Genomic DNA, 14,339 nt, shown 5'->3' on the forward strand with positions numbered 1-14,339 from the left:
ATTAAATCATCATTTATAAATATATTAATTTGTTATGATTGGAATATTAGCAAAATGATTTCAAAATATCTTCCAGATTTTGCAGAATGAGGATACCATTCATGTGTGAATATGTATATCATGAGTTGTTCCTCACCAAATCTCAGAACCATCTATATAAATTCATCCCTTGAACTCTGCCTTTTTATTTGAACCCAATTAAGATACTTTTAACAAAGTGCCACAATTAAACAGATAAATCCATATCCCCCTTACAGCAGGACTTTTGCCTTTTTGAAAGTGATTGTACTTCAAGTCTGAAAAAACAACCTAAAAGAAGCTGGAGGGTCAAGAGAGCCAACTGCCGTCCCACATGTCTTGCTCCAAGGTAGTTTATTGGTTTCTGGAATCATAAAGCATGGATATAAGTGAGCAGAAAAGGCTTTCGGGCAATCATAACAAGCAAACTGGTGAGAAGGTAAGCATCTCTGCAGTTAATGGCTCATTACATTTCTTTACTCTTTAGCAGATTTGATAACATATGTGCAGACTTGGTATTTAGATTTGACTACTGTTTACTGATGAATTTGAAAAGGAGACTTTAAGATAAGCATTTAACATAGTGCAGGAGTTACAGCACTGACAGATTATTACACTTGAAAAAAATCAGTATCTTAAATTATCCATAAATTATCTAAAGATTAACAGAGTCCATCTGTGAAATAACTACCCTTTCTGCTGATTGTCTATGCAATTCAATCTCTTTGCTTTTCTATTAACTGATTATTTTTGAAAAGGTGCTTTATGTAATGTGCTTTTTAGGTATGTTTGCTTAAAAGGATAACCATGTATTTAATCAATTAGCAGAGGAAGGAGTCATTTAATGGCTAACAACATTGTGGTCCCATAAAAGACACATACAATGCATGGGCTAAATAATAAAATTAAGGCTATCGGATCTGAAGTACAAACCTCCAGATGACCACTGAAAACTAGACCAGAGATCCGATCTCATATTTCTCACCGATCTCTAGTGTAGTTCAAATATTTGTACTCCAAATCTGGAAGTCCTAATAAAATATATCAGGAAAAAATATTATTACACTTACTGTAAATGCAGACCAATAGATCGTAGTACAAAAAATGCCAACTTGATTATATACTGCTCAAAAAAATAAAGGGAACACAAGCAGAAGATATCTGAGATCTGAATGAATGAAATAGCTTTAGTAAATACTTTGTTCTTTACATACAGTAGTTTATACACTGCTCAAACAACTAAAGGGAACACAAAACTACTGTATGTAACAAACAAGGTATTTAATAAGGCTATTTCATTCGTTCAGATCTCGGATGTCTTGTGTTCCCTTTATTTTTTTGAGCAGTGTATTTATCTCCCATTAGATATCAACAATATATTATTTACTTATCCTCTCTGAGATAGCAATTGGCTTCATATGGGGAAGTACTATATTAGAAAACTTGCCTTTCTGTCATTCTTTCCTCTTGTTGTGTTGTGCTAGTCGTGTCTTCTTTGTAAATTCTGTGACCTCCTCCAATATTTCTGTTGGTAGAAGTGATTTCAGCTCTTGGAGTTTGCATACCACTCTCTTTTTCAGAACCTCAATTGTAAAATTAATTTGTCTTATTCTTTCATTGAGAAGCTGGAGCTGTGGTTTTTGCAGGATATTTTCTGCCCTGTGTCCTTTCACAGTTGAACATAGGCACAGGCTGTTGGGGATGAGTCTGTGTTGTCTGCATCTCAAATTGAAATGGTTCCTGTAATCTGCAAGTTTTTTTCAATGAAAACAACAACAACAAAGAAAGTCCAGTTGCCATTTGAAAAGCACCTTTGGAACACCCATGACCTGGGTGATTGAGAATCTCCATAGATATTGCATAGGCTTCCTGACTATAAGCTATCAACTCACTAGTGAAGTGATGAATTCTTCTTTGCTGGAGGTCTTCAAACTAGACTAGATACCAAAGATGCTCGGGTGATCCTACACAGAGCAGAGGGTTGAACTAGATGACCATCAAGGTCACTGCCAACTTTCTATGAGAGAACATGCTCTGATATGGCTAACAAGGACTGCAGTGGTATGAGTGCAAAATTAATTACTGTCCCATCAACTCTGCAGGAGAGTCTGAAATGAGAAGCAATTGGGCAATGGAACATGTACTTGTTGATAACAAGTTGTCTGCTAGGAAACTGCAAAATATACTCATAAAAGTTTCATGTGATGCAGAAGGGAATTATGTGTGTAGCTCGGTGCTTTGGTTTGTAGAGTAACAGGCTGTCTTAAAGAAGCAATTCAAAAAGCTCTGCATTGAAATGGGTTTTCAAAAATCGTACAAACAGGACATGTTATTTCAGTTTCTCCTGATCTACTGTTTGCCTAAACTATAAAAGTTCTTGAAGCAGCAATGTTACAGTTATAACCATTTCCATTTCCATTTATTTCCAAGGAAACAGGCACAGTTTTGCCCTGAAAGAAAGATTTATCTTATTCTACATCTAACATGCCAGCTTTTTTGCCACTGATTCACCCAAGCCATATTTGCACTAATGCAAATTTAAGGGACTCATTAACTCTGGTAGGACATCAAGGGATCATCAATTTGTGGGCTACACCTTTTGTCAAAAGCCTGGTCAAACTACAAAAGACATGATAAGCAGGCTGGCTTTTAATTAAATTTTGAAGTTGTATAATATGGTGAGGATGCTACCACATCAGCAAGTATTGTTTCTTATTGTTCCAATCTTGCTCAAAGAGCAACAAACATTAAACCAAATTGACCTTGGATAACCTCAATAAAGTTCTCCCCAAAATAAAGTTTGGGGAGAAAAAAAAATCAAAGGCAACAAGTTCATTTATATAATAGGGCTGTAAAGATTACCAGTACATTGAGATTTCCTTGGCAATGGGTAAAAAACATAGTCATGCTTTCAATTATATGCATTAGGTTGCTGTCCATAAATTGGCTGCCTTCTAATTCCAATTCTATTGAAAGGTAAGTTTAATAAACCAACTGGTAGTTCCTGAACCACAGACAGGGCCGGATTTTCCTATAGGCTAACTAGGCTTCAGCCTAGGGCCTCAAGATCAAGAGGGGCCTATATTCAAATTGTTAGCAAAATTAAAATTACACTTTCACTATAGATGAAAGGGCCTCATAAGTGGAATAGCCTAGGGCCTCTTTTCATCTAAATCCGGCCCTGACCACAGAAGCAGACAGTAAAATGAATCAAAGTTTTATATATCTAAACCACATTCATTCTAAAGTCACTTGGGCCTATAGAGTTTCTGAAATGTTACCATACAGTGTTATCTCTCCTCTGAGCTGATGTTAACTACTGTAAATAATGGAGTAGTCTGGCCATCTGCTAAGTAGTTTTACCCAATAAAGTTTTGGCGATGGTCATAGTAAATCTCCAGACAAAAATGAAAAAAATCCATTTCATGTGTGTCTAGAAGGGCAAAAGCTATTGTTGGAAAATTCTGGTTTCTTCCTGGTTTCTGTGCCATTAACTGAAACAGAGTTACCTTGAAAACTTCAGATATAGCAAATCTTTTGACAAGTAGTATTTATGTCTAGTTAAATATAGGGGGGGATGAAAACACCGGAAAGTGTGAGGAAGGTATAAAAAAATTAAAATACCATCTTGTTATGTTATTTTGTTCCTGAGTCAGTCTTAACTTCTGGAGACTGCCTGAGCTAGTCCCTGATGTTTTCTTGGCAAGATTTCAGAAGTTGTCTGTCCTTGTCTCCTTCCTAGGACTGAGAGAGAGTGACTGGCCCAAGTTTATCCAGATGGTTTTGTGCCTAAAGCAGAACTCACCAACCCTCAGTTTCTAACTCACTGCTTTTTACCCCAACACCAAACTGGCCCTCATTTAATAAAATGGACTAATGTCATGTACTTTAAAATATTATTATGTTTTTTTAACTGAGCAAAAATAATAGTTAATGAGATTATACCACTCCAAAATCAGTAGCTGAGTAACCAACAGAATGCATAAGTGTAATAAGTAGCACATCAGGAAAGAAGTTTTTTTAAAAAGAGGAGGGGGGAGGGGAGGGGAGGACAGGGGAAAAGGAGAAGGAAGAGGAGGAAGGGAAGGGAACAGAAGGGAAGGGAAGGAAAGGAAAAAGGAAAGGAGAGGAGAGGAGAGGAAAGGAAAGGAAAGGAAAGGAAAGGAAAGGAAAGGAAAGGAAAGGAAAGGAAAGGAAAGGAAAGGAAAGGAAAGGAAAGGAAAGGAAAATCCAAAAAGTCTGGTCAACTGTGTAAGTCATGAAAGCTGCCATTCAAAGCCAATCCCACAGTGGAAGTAGTTATAGAGATTACATTTCATAGCTGCTCTTACTCAGAAAGCGCTGATATTGGGAAGGGAAACCCCTCTTCAGAAAATGGGTTTCTTAGGCTCCTTAAAAAAAAGAAAGTATAATATCCCTCTCCACACTTTCCCCAGTATAGATAGTTATCTGGCTAATTTTGTATCTACTTTGGCCCATAGTTTTTTAGAGTTTTGTCTTTGACACTTTGGCATTTCTCAAAAATCAAAAGAAGAGAAAGATTTATTTCAGTATAATAAATGAAAAAAATAAGTGTTTTCTTAAATGGTAAACATCAGTAATAATAGATTATTGATGATTAGAAAAATATTCAAATAAAACAATGTTTTTTAATATATATAAATAGTTGCTATTTTCTTGGATGAAATGCAGCTGAAAACAGTTTTAAAATTCAAAATAGGTTTGTATCTTCAAAATAATACGTTAACTGGGCAAGTGTTTTGAGTTTGCTGAGTAAGTGATTCCTTGCAGGATGTCAGTGATAATATTATACAATTGTTTGCTTGCACCTTGATCCTGTTGAATTCATTGTTCAGGAAGTACTTTGAAATGTAATTGAGATTGGAGATCTTTCTTAAATAAACTTTGAATTCAGAATGAAATGAATAATGGAAAATGCAGGATAATAACTTTGAAGACAGCTTGGAATAATGTAATGTTTTACTATTGCTAAAATGTATCACTCCGGTTTGTGAGAAATATTTCTTCAGCTTCAACAAAAATTGCTATGGTGCCAGATTGGGGAAGCATTCCAGAATGAGTATTGATTCTGGAAGTACAGGGAGAATTCACAGTGAAAATTGTAGCTCTTGAGACTTCCGGAGGAAAAAATGGTGGATTGAAGGCAGCCCCGTGAAGGGCAGAGCCAATGATCATGGCAAAGGATGAAGAGTCAGTGAAATGGACTGACTCTGTGAACTTCTCCAGACAAAGAGAGGATGGGAGATCACCCATGGGTGCTCCAGACAGCTGCTAGTCTCAAGGAGACTGCAAAGAGGCGGGTTTTCAGCACTGAGAGATGAGGGAATAGCCATTTTGCTTAAATTGCAGTAGCACCTTTAAAAGATACTAAGTTCATATAGTTCCTTTTCTAATCACATTTGAAAATTGCTTATTAGCTACTTTTCAATTATTAGAAACCTTTGGATTTACACATTTGAAAATATGAGGTGAGTCTGCCTTCAATTTTTAATGAAAAAAACATCTGACTACAAGCTTAGGAACTGAATTTTTTTAAAAATTTTTTTTAAAGGTTGATTAAGATGTTGGTTTTAGAAAGCTACAAATCCAGATAAATTTGAAATAAAACTTTAGAATTAATTATACAAAATCCTTGCTATGGAAAATGCTTTTGTTTTGATTTTTTTTTTAAAAAAAAAAAGCTTTAAAAATTGGATACTAGAAGGGATTAAAGATTTCAAGTAAAGGAGAAGAACACATAAATGTGATGAATTGTTATGGAATGGCACAAAATATTCGAATGCTGCAAATATTGAAGAATACTTTCAAAATTGGAGTCAGAAATTAATATTGACACAATCGACAGCAATATTTGCCTCTATGGCTAGATTTTGTATAAAATGTATTATGAAAGAAGGACAGTGGTGGTATTCAGCCAGTTCTATCCGGTTTGAGTGAATTGGTAATGGTAGCAGCGGGAGGCTCCGCCCACCCACCTGGATGTCAACACGTCCTGTTTTTGACGCTCTGCACATGCGCGGAAGGCCCTGCGTATGCGCAGAGGTGGTGTGTGCAAGAGGAGCGAGCATGAGTGAGTTCACATTTGTGAACTGGTAGCGAGGGTAAGTGAATACCAACCCTGAAGAAGGACATATGTTACTTGACAAGACAGAGATTGAGTTGAAAGTGGACTTATTTTACAGGCTACAGGTTACAAAGTTGATATGAAAAAAATGTTACACTGGACTTATAAAAGAAATCAGCTGATATTTTAATAACTAAAAGTTCATACCAACAATAAATCAAGAGAATGATAATCTTTCTTACAAAAGAGACTTTTAAAATTTTGATTAATCTTGTGAGAAGGGACAAAGAAATGAAATCTTGTTCTACATCATGATTTGAATGAACTAAAGATTAAGATTGTTAGAAGTAAACAGAAGGAATATAAAATTGATTTATTTAATCAAGATTAGAATAGATACATTCATATTTCTGGTACCTCTTAATGGTCTTTTATTGAAACTTGGGAATCACTTTGTTATATATTTCTTCTATTTTTCTTCACTATTTTTTTACTATTATCTTTTTTCTAGTATTTATTTCTTTTCTAATTTTTCTCTTTGCACCTTTTATTTTTTCTTTGTTATTTTATATCTTTTAATTTGTATTATCTTGTATTATTCTAATTATAATCTTTAGTAAAAATTATTTTTAAAAAAGAAAACTGTAGCTCTCTCTTTGCTATTGCCTCACACAATAGCAAAGAACATGGTTGATAGTAGCCCTGTGTAGATGATTGTCAAATACCTATGAAACACTCAAAGGATGTTGGTTTCCAGAGAGGAAGAGAGGAATGAATTCATAGCCTATAGATGATTGAGATGAATATTCTGCCTTTACCTGCACTGATGTCATCATATAATTGACATGCCTTCCTTTAATTTTTGGCTGCCAAAAAAAAAAAAAAATCAACCATAAAATGCTATCTGTTGCAAAAGGTAGTAATACCTTCTAGTGAAGAAAAATAGAAGAAATATATAACAAAGTGATATATTTGAACATGGTAGATTTTTTCCACTAGGTATGCTTTGTTTTACTGGAGTTCAAGCTTTTGTTGAAATGCTTGTTTTTCTATATTTCCTTTTTAGCTTATGATGGCGTCTGTTTATACTTCAAATAAAACAATCAGAGTTTGTCCTTTCCTCAATGGCGATGTGGAAAACCCAGAAGCCAAAACCAATAATACCTGGATTAGTCCCAATTTGCCTAGCAGATGCACTTGGAAACCAGGGAAATCCATCTCAGAGTCACCTCATCGCTATGTGCTTCAGTAAGTAGCAACTTAAACTAATGCCTGCTTTACAACTGTATCTGAAACAGGAAACAAAGATACCTTTGGCTCACAGGCAATATAATGTGCTAAGATTTTCCTTCTGATAGAAGAGAGTTCAATGATCAATCCCTTAATATTCCCTGTCTTCTAACACTTTAGAAGAAGTATTCTTACCATACATACATTTATACAGTGTATTCCTTCATTTCAGTTTTTATTATGAAAGTAGAAACAAATTAAAATCACTTTAGACAAGAATTCTGAAATGAGAGATATAGACAGCTATGACCTGTTCCAGCTTCAGCATTAGCTTCAGCATATTCCAGGAAATTTATGCAACTTTTTGTTATTTTCATATATTGAATGGTGTGATCAACCCTTGTTAAATTAATGAGATATTGAAATGGAATGAATGATGAGTACAAACTTTTCATAGTGACATAACAGTATGTCAGAAATAGGTTACCAATTCTGTTCCAAAACACATCTGTCAGTAAAGGTACAGATTAGTGAATATCTTAATATTCTGTTCACTCTGGCTTCACCTGCCAGATGAACAGTACTGGAAATGATCTTGCATGTACAGATTACTTGCACAAGATTCCTCAACTTGGTGATGGAATCAAATGTTCCCTGCATAGAGAAGGCCATGGGTTGTATCCATTTCAGTGTGAAGCCAGTTGGACTTCAGCCCCTCACATGTGCTTTCAATGCCTAAAGTGGTTCACAACTTACTAGTGTACTTAAGAAAATAATATTTTAATGGAAGATAATCTTTATAGTTCTTCTGTATTGCTAATATTAATGACATCTGCCATATTAGCATTGATTTGAATAATGACAGGTTATAATCTGAGCCCAGGGTTGCTATGCAATTGAAGAATGGAGAATGCCTCATCCACAGAGCCTCATGCAAGTATTAACCCTTTCCCAAATCTTTACAGAGCCTGCAAGCTGGAAGAAAAGATAGTAGCTATCCTTTTTTAGTACAATAGCTAATCAGAGACAAATTGTTCTACCTCTTTTAAAAAAATGATCAGCAGATTCATGAGTTCTGTAGAGAGGGAGGGTGTCTAAAAAGTCAGGATAGTGGCCACAGCCGTATGATCAAACACTCTTTTTTAAGTCTGCCAAGGAGCACATAAAAAGGTTTTGATCAGTGGTGAAATCGTCTGCAGTTTGCCACCAGTTCGCTGCCCACGCATGCATGGTGCACACCAAATGCATGCTCTGTGCGCAAGCACAATGTGCACCAAATGCGCACTTCACACAAAAAAGGGCACTTAACAAGGTAAGTAGAACAGCGAGGCGGGGAAACAGCTGTGCGTGCTATTTAGATTTTCTAGAAAGCAGGATGTCCTACTTTCTAGTGAATATAAATCGTGTGGCACAGCTGATTGTCAGAAATACTGGTTCTTACCAACCAGTAGCTCCTTTTTACTACTGGTTCGCCGAACCAGTAGCTTTTATCACTACCAGTTCACCCAAATTGGTGCGAACTGGTAGGATTTCACCACTGGTTTTGATCACATGGTAATGGCCACCTTAACTGTTCTTCCTGTCAATAGACACACCTGCTGTTTTGTTTTGTTTTAAACTGCCTTCAGAAATGCCCTATTTGGGAATACTGGGTGGTCTTCCCAAGGGATAACCTTCTGAAGAACTAAACCCGATTATGTTACTTTTGGACACATGGACTATAATACAAAAACAGTCTGATGGACCACTACACAAAAGATTTTGATTTTTCTCATTATCATTCCTCGTATTCACTGTTAAAAATAAATCAAAGCCAGGGTTTACTTTAGTACATTGGTTCTCATTGGAGTCAATAATGCATTTCAGGGTTATTTTGGTTTTATTCTTTTTCCTTGTGCAGGAAAAAAGAACCAAAGATTTTGTCAAACGTCTTAGAGAAAATTGGACATACTCCTCTGATCCGTGTCAACAAGATTTCAAAAGCTTATGGTCTCAAGTGTGAACTTTGTGAGTATTTCTTTGCCAAACTCATCTGAAATGCTGTTGAATTTAGGCTAGGAATGAAAAGGAAAAGTTTTCATTCCAGTATATAGATTGGGCTGTATGATGGATTTTACAGCTGACACCCACTGAACTGGCATAATATGAGTGGAATCCAAATGTGTGGGCAGAATATGGGTAAAACTGGGACAAAAATGAAATGTGAGCCAATTTAATTTAATTGCTTAAATAAAATATATTGATGGTTGTTAGTAATATTTTTTATTTTCTGCCACATTAATAATAATTATTGAGTGAAGATTTTTAGAGGGATCTCACATTAGGCACTGTGATCTTTTTTTCTTTCTTGGATTTTTTAATTCTCTCTTTTGAATGGTGTGTAATTGTGATTTATTTCTATGTGTGTATTGATGGCTGATTTGTCTGAATGCCAAAATTCCAGGATTTCTCTAGCATTTTTGGATTTAACTTAGCCTAGGATGTTCATAGTTCCCCAGTTCAAACTATGTTGGGTCTGTCCATGTGTTGTGAGATTATTACTGAAGAATAAAGAAACCTACTTCCCATAAAAACCAACCCAATATAAAAACCGCACAACCTGATGAACCCACCCACTTAAGTCTAGACCAATGTGCTGAATGTCTAATATACAAAATACTGGAATATAATTTCAGTAGTATAAATGGTTAAAAGTGATTAACTTGTCTATCTTTAAAATAATTTCCATAATATTAGAATTGGTTTTTCTTTTGGAATTTTGGCAAGAATAACAGAGATTTTGACTCTAAATTCAAATCTGTTCTTATTCTGAAATTGCTGCAGTGGCCAAGTGTGAATATTTCAATGCTGGAGGGAGTGTAAAAGATCGAATCACTTTAAGAATGATAGAGGATGCAGAAAAAGCTGGTATCATAAAACCAGGAGATACACTCATTGAACCTACATCAGGAAATACAGGTATAAAATATGAGTAAGGTAGAACAGTTTTTTAAAAAAAAAAACTAGCCTCAGTGTCAGAAAAAGGTTGTTATCCATTCCATAGCTTGGCATTTTTCAGATATTTAGGATTCATAATATTGTTTGGCAGTTTTGGGAGTTACAGTGCTAACATATCTAAAGTGCCCAAGGCTGAGGAGCTGATTTAGATCAAATGCAACAGCTTACACATGTACATATATACTTATTGCACAGTTCCCTTTTAGGGAAAGTTAACATGATGGAAAGTACAGAAAAAAAGTAATACTGTTCACTATAAATTTCCATAAATTTCTATCCTTGAAACCATCCAAACACCAATTCATACACTTCCTTTTTTTCTTTGAATTTTTAGAGAATCTCATCAGCTTCAGTCAGCCATGATTTTCCATGTCTTTCTTTTATTCTTGACCTGATCACTGTTCCTTCATATATTTTATTTTGTAATTTAGTCATTCATTTTTTCTATGAAGTGCTGCTTCAATGGACTTCTCTTGTACTGGTTACTTTCTCTTGTATTTGGTCCACATTTTTCATCACCCATTCTTTCTTATTCTTCAGTATGTATTTCTTCCTGCTTTGCCACACATTTTTAAGTAATCCCATTCCCACTGTGCACAACTTTTATGCTACTAACATACATAAAACTCATTTCTGTGTAACAAAGTGAAGACAAAAACATGCTTTTATATGCAGCCATTTTTTGCATTTTTTACAAATATTTCTTGCAACAGGACCACAACATTCATTACCTTTGTTCCAGGATTTCAATGTCTCCACTCATTTTTAAAAACTTTAGTAAACAATCTTCAACAATCATTCAACTTCATTCACCTACTTCATTTTTGATATTTGTATAATTTGCAGCTATTATCTTCATTTTCCATTTCAAAAAAATAACTACCTCAATCTTCAATAAATTAATCAAATACATCTTCCTTTCACATCATATAATCTAACATTTATTAGAAATCCTTCAGATTCCCAGGTGACAACAAATCATTGTCTATATAAGAGACTAAGAGCCCCATTTTCAAGAGCTATAGGACAGCATTAGTGTGGGAGTCACATAGATTTCTGAGGAAGTATTATTTCTGAAGGCAGGTGCCGTGATAGAAGACACACTTTCTGGGTCCTAATTGATGGCATTGTTTGACTGACAAGACCTGCAACTTACCATCTCTGTCTGATCTTACTAGATCAGCAGAAACCATGAGAGATAGATGCTCTCTCAAATAACCTGGCACTATCAGATGAGGGGCTTTATAGGTGATAAGCAGCACCTTGGATTGTACCCAGAAGGTCACATTGTAGTTTGTGGAGCAGTGATATTACATGGATACATGAAGGCATGCCTAATACTGCCCATGCTGCTGTCTTCTGGAACAGCTGTAGCTTCTATGTGGTCTTCTAGAGCAGTTGCATGTAGAACACATTAAAATAATCCAATCATGAGATGACTAGGGCATGAGTGACTGCTTGAAAGACTTCCCAGTCCAGGAACTGATGCAACTGAGACACCAGATGAAGCTGTGCAAAGGGCACTTTGACCACAGCTGCCCCCTATTCTTTGGGCAGGAACTGTGAATCTAACATGATTTCCAATACTAGTGCTTAATGTCACAAATGCAACCAAAGATCCCTTTTACTCAATGCATTATCATCATACTGTTTTATCCAAGTTAGAATTTTTAAATTAAATATTACCTTACATGTCAACATACTGTTGTCTGCATTCTAACAACTAGGAAATTCTTACAGCATACTCAGACTACAAATACAGGAGCTATTTTTATAAATGCTTTACTACCAGCTAGGAGTACTTATAGCATACTCAGACTACAAATATAGGAGCTATTTTTATAAATGCTTTGAAGTACATGACAAAGAAACTAAAAATCGCAGGAAAGTTATTTCTCATAGTAATTTTGTAGGTTTGTTTTACCTCTTGCACAAACAGCTACTGTTAAATCTTTAAATGTTGTTTCCTTATCACCCATTCCATGCAGTATTGAAATACAGCTACATTGAGTCATAGAATGAGCTTAACATTGGCACATTTTTAACCTAAAAAAACAAATTAGTACAGTGTGTTTTCAATCCTGCAGGAAACCCAACCAATCTTCTTTATCCTTTTTATTTTAGCATATATGGGAAAAAACAGCTGAAGAAAAGATGCCATATCCTTTTAGAAAAGTCAGTGTGACAGATCTTTCCATCATTTTAAGCTAGGACTCAGGAAGATTATTATGACAGCTACTGTAAACTGTTCCAATCTCCTTTGCGTTAGAACCTAGTGTATGTATCAGTAGATAAATTGCTTTATGTATTACAATATCTCATATGCAACCTCAGCCTTCCATCCTTCTGAGGCTGTAAAATGAGGACCCAGATTGTTGGGGGCAATATGCTGACTCTGTAAACTGCTTAGAGAGGACTGTAAAGGACTGTGAAGTGGTATATAAGTCCAAGTGCTATTGCTACTCATATTTACCTAAAAATATTAAAAGATCTGGGGATTTTTAAGAAAAGATCTGGAGGTTTTTAAGATGAGATCGGATGACCATCCAAAAGGGTATAGGGTTTCCTGCTTGAGCAGTGAGTTGGACTAGAAGACCTCCAAGGTCCTTCCAACTTCGTTATTCTGCTATTCCATTATCTTCAAACTGAATATGCAGGAACATTCATTCTCTTCCATTTTTTTTAAAGTGAAAATCTGAGAGCTGCTTCATTTAGAAAATGGAAGAGAGAGAGGACTTGGAGGTTTAATGAACTTGTAGCTATAATTTCTACTTGCCTTATTTCTTATTCTTTTCATCACCAGGAATTGGCCTGGCTCTCGTAGCTGCAATGAAGGGTTATCGCTGTGTCATTGTCATGCCAGAGAAAATGAGTATGGAAAAGGTGAGAGTCCTCTAAGTGGCTCAGCAGAAACATAACCATAGTCTAGTCATTTTTCTTTTCTTCATTTTCCTCCCATTAGCACAAAGTCTGTCTCCTGGGCAATTGAGTTCATGAAGTGCAGTAGTGGGTTTCAATTTCGGCCACTACTAGCTCACTTGTGGGCGCGTGGGTGTGTGCGTGCGTGCGTGACGCTTCTGCGCATGGACAGAGATGGGTGGGTGGAGCTTTCTGCCGCCGCCACTACTGGCTCGCCCGATCCGGGGCGAACCGGAGAGCAATCCACCACTGATGAAGTGGGGATAATCTGTTAACCTCACAGAATACAGAATTTTCATCATTCTTCTTGTGGGAAGCTACAGCAATTACATAAGAGCAGTGGTGGGATTCAGCCAGTTCGCACCACTTCGGGAGAACCGGTTGTTAACTTTCTGAGCAGTTTTGTGAACTGGTTGTTGGAAGAAATCATTAGGGCAGAGAACCGGTTGTTAAATTATTTGAATCCCACCACTGCATAAGAGCAATTTATTTTCTTTATTTCCATGGGGGATGAGGAGAGGTGAAGGGGTTGAGGGCTCCAGGATGTGTTGTAGCTCAGACAAGTTAGATCATGCCTGGTTGGTGAATTCTGCCCTGAGCATTGATTGGCTTATGGTGTTGCCTGCATGTTTTCAGAATTCCAAAGGCAGCAGAAGTAAAGGTCACAGGATGACTTCAGATTGCTTTGTCAGAGATTGGGGAATGGAAATAATGTGGTTTGGAAATACCTATTGGGGTAAATACCTGATGGGGATCATTTGAATAGCTGATAAGAATCCATAAATAAATGACTAGAGGTAAGTAATAGTTTGCTAGGAATTATGGGGTTTGTCTTAAAACATGTAAAAGGTACCTGATTAGAAACAGTGACAAATTGTAAGGTCTTAATTTTAGTAATGTGCTTAGTTTTGTCCCAACTTTTGTGAAAGAAGAATTGTCAACTTAGTGTCAGGGTTCCAGGTAACCCCCAACGAAAGAAAACTCCAAGGCTTGAGTTTCCTCAAAGTTTCATTTTATTAGAGATGTCATGTTGGCACATCTGGGAAAACCCGAATCTGAAAGCTTCCAGATTTTCCCCACCCAAAAGAAA

General features: G+C 36.1%; 1 protein-coding gene across 1 annotated transcript in view; it reads left to right on the plus strand.

Annotated features, from left to right (window-relative positions):
• Positions 1 to 397: 397 nt before the first annotated feature.
• Positions 398 to 14,339, plus strand: part of LOC139316751 (cystathionine beta-synthase-like) — a 33,745-nt gene continuing 19,803 nt past the window's right edge. The window contains exons 1-5 of the mRNA XM_070943600.1: positions 398 to 457; positions 7,170 to 7,351; positions 9,234 to 9,340; positions 10,157 to 10,291; positions 13,134 to 13,213. Coding sequence (XP_070799701.1) covers positions 398 to 457; positions 7,170 to 7,351; positions 9,234 to 9,340; positions 10,157 to 10,291; positions 13,134 to 13,213 — 564 coding nt within the window. The remainder of the gene's footprint in view (positions 458 to 7,169; positions 7,352 to 9,233; positions 9,341 to 10,156; positions 10,292 to 13,133; positions 13,214 to 14,339) is intronic.

This window comes from Pituophis catenifer, unplaced genomic scaffold, assembly GCF_029215685.1.
Source record: "Pituophis catenifer annectens isolate HBS135680 unplaced genomic scaffold, rPitCat1.0.hap2 SCAF_4, whole genome shotgun sequence".
Lineage (NCBI taxonomy): Eukaryota > Metazoa > Chordata > Lepidosauria > Squamata > Colubridae > Pituophis > Pituophis catenifer.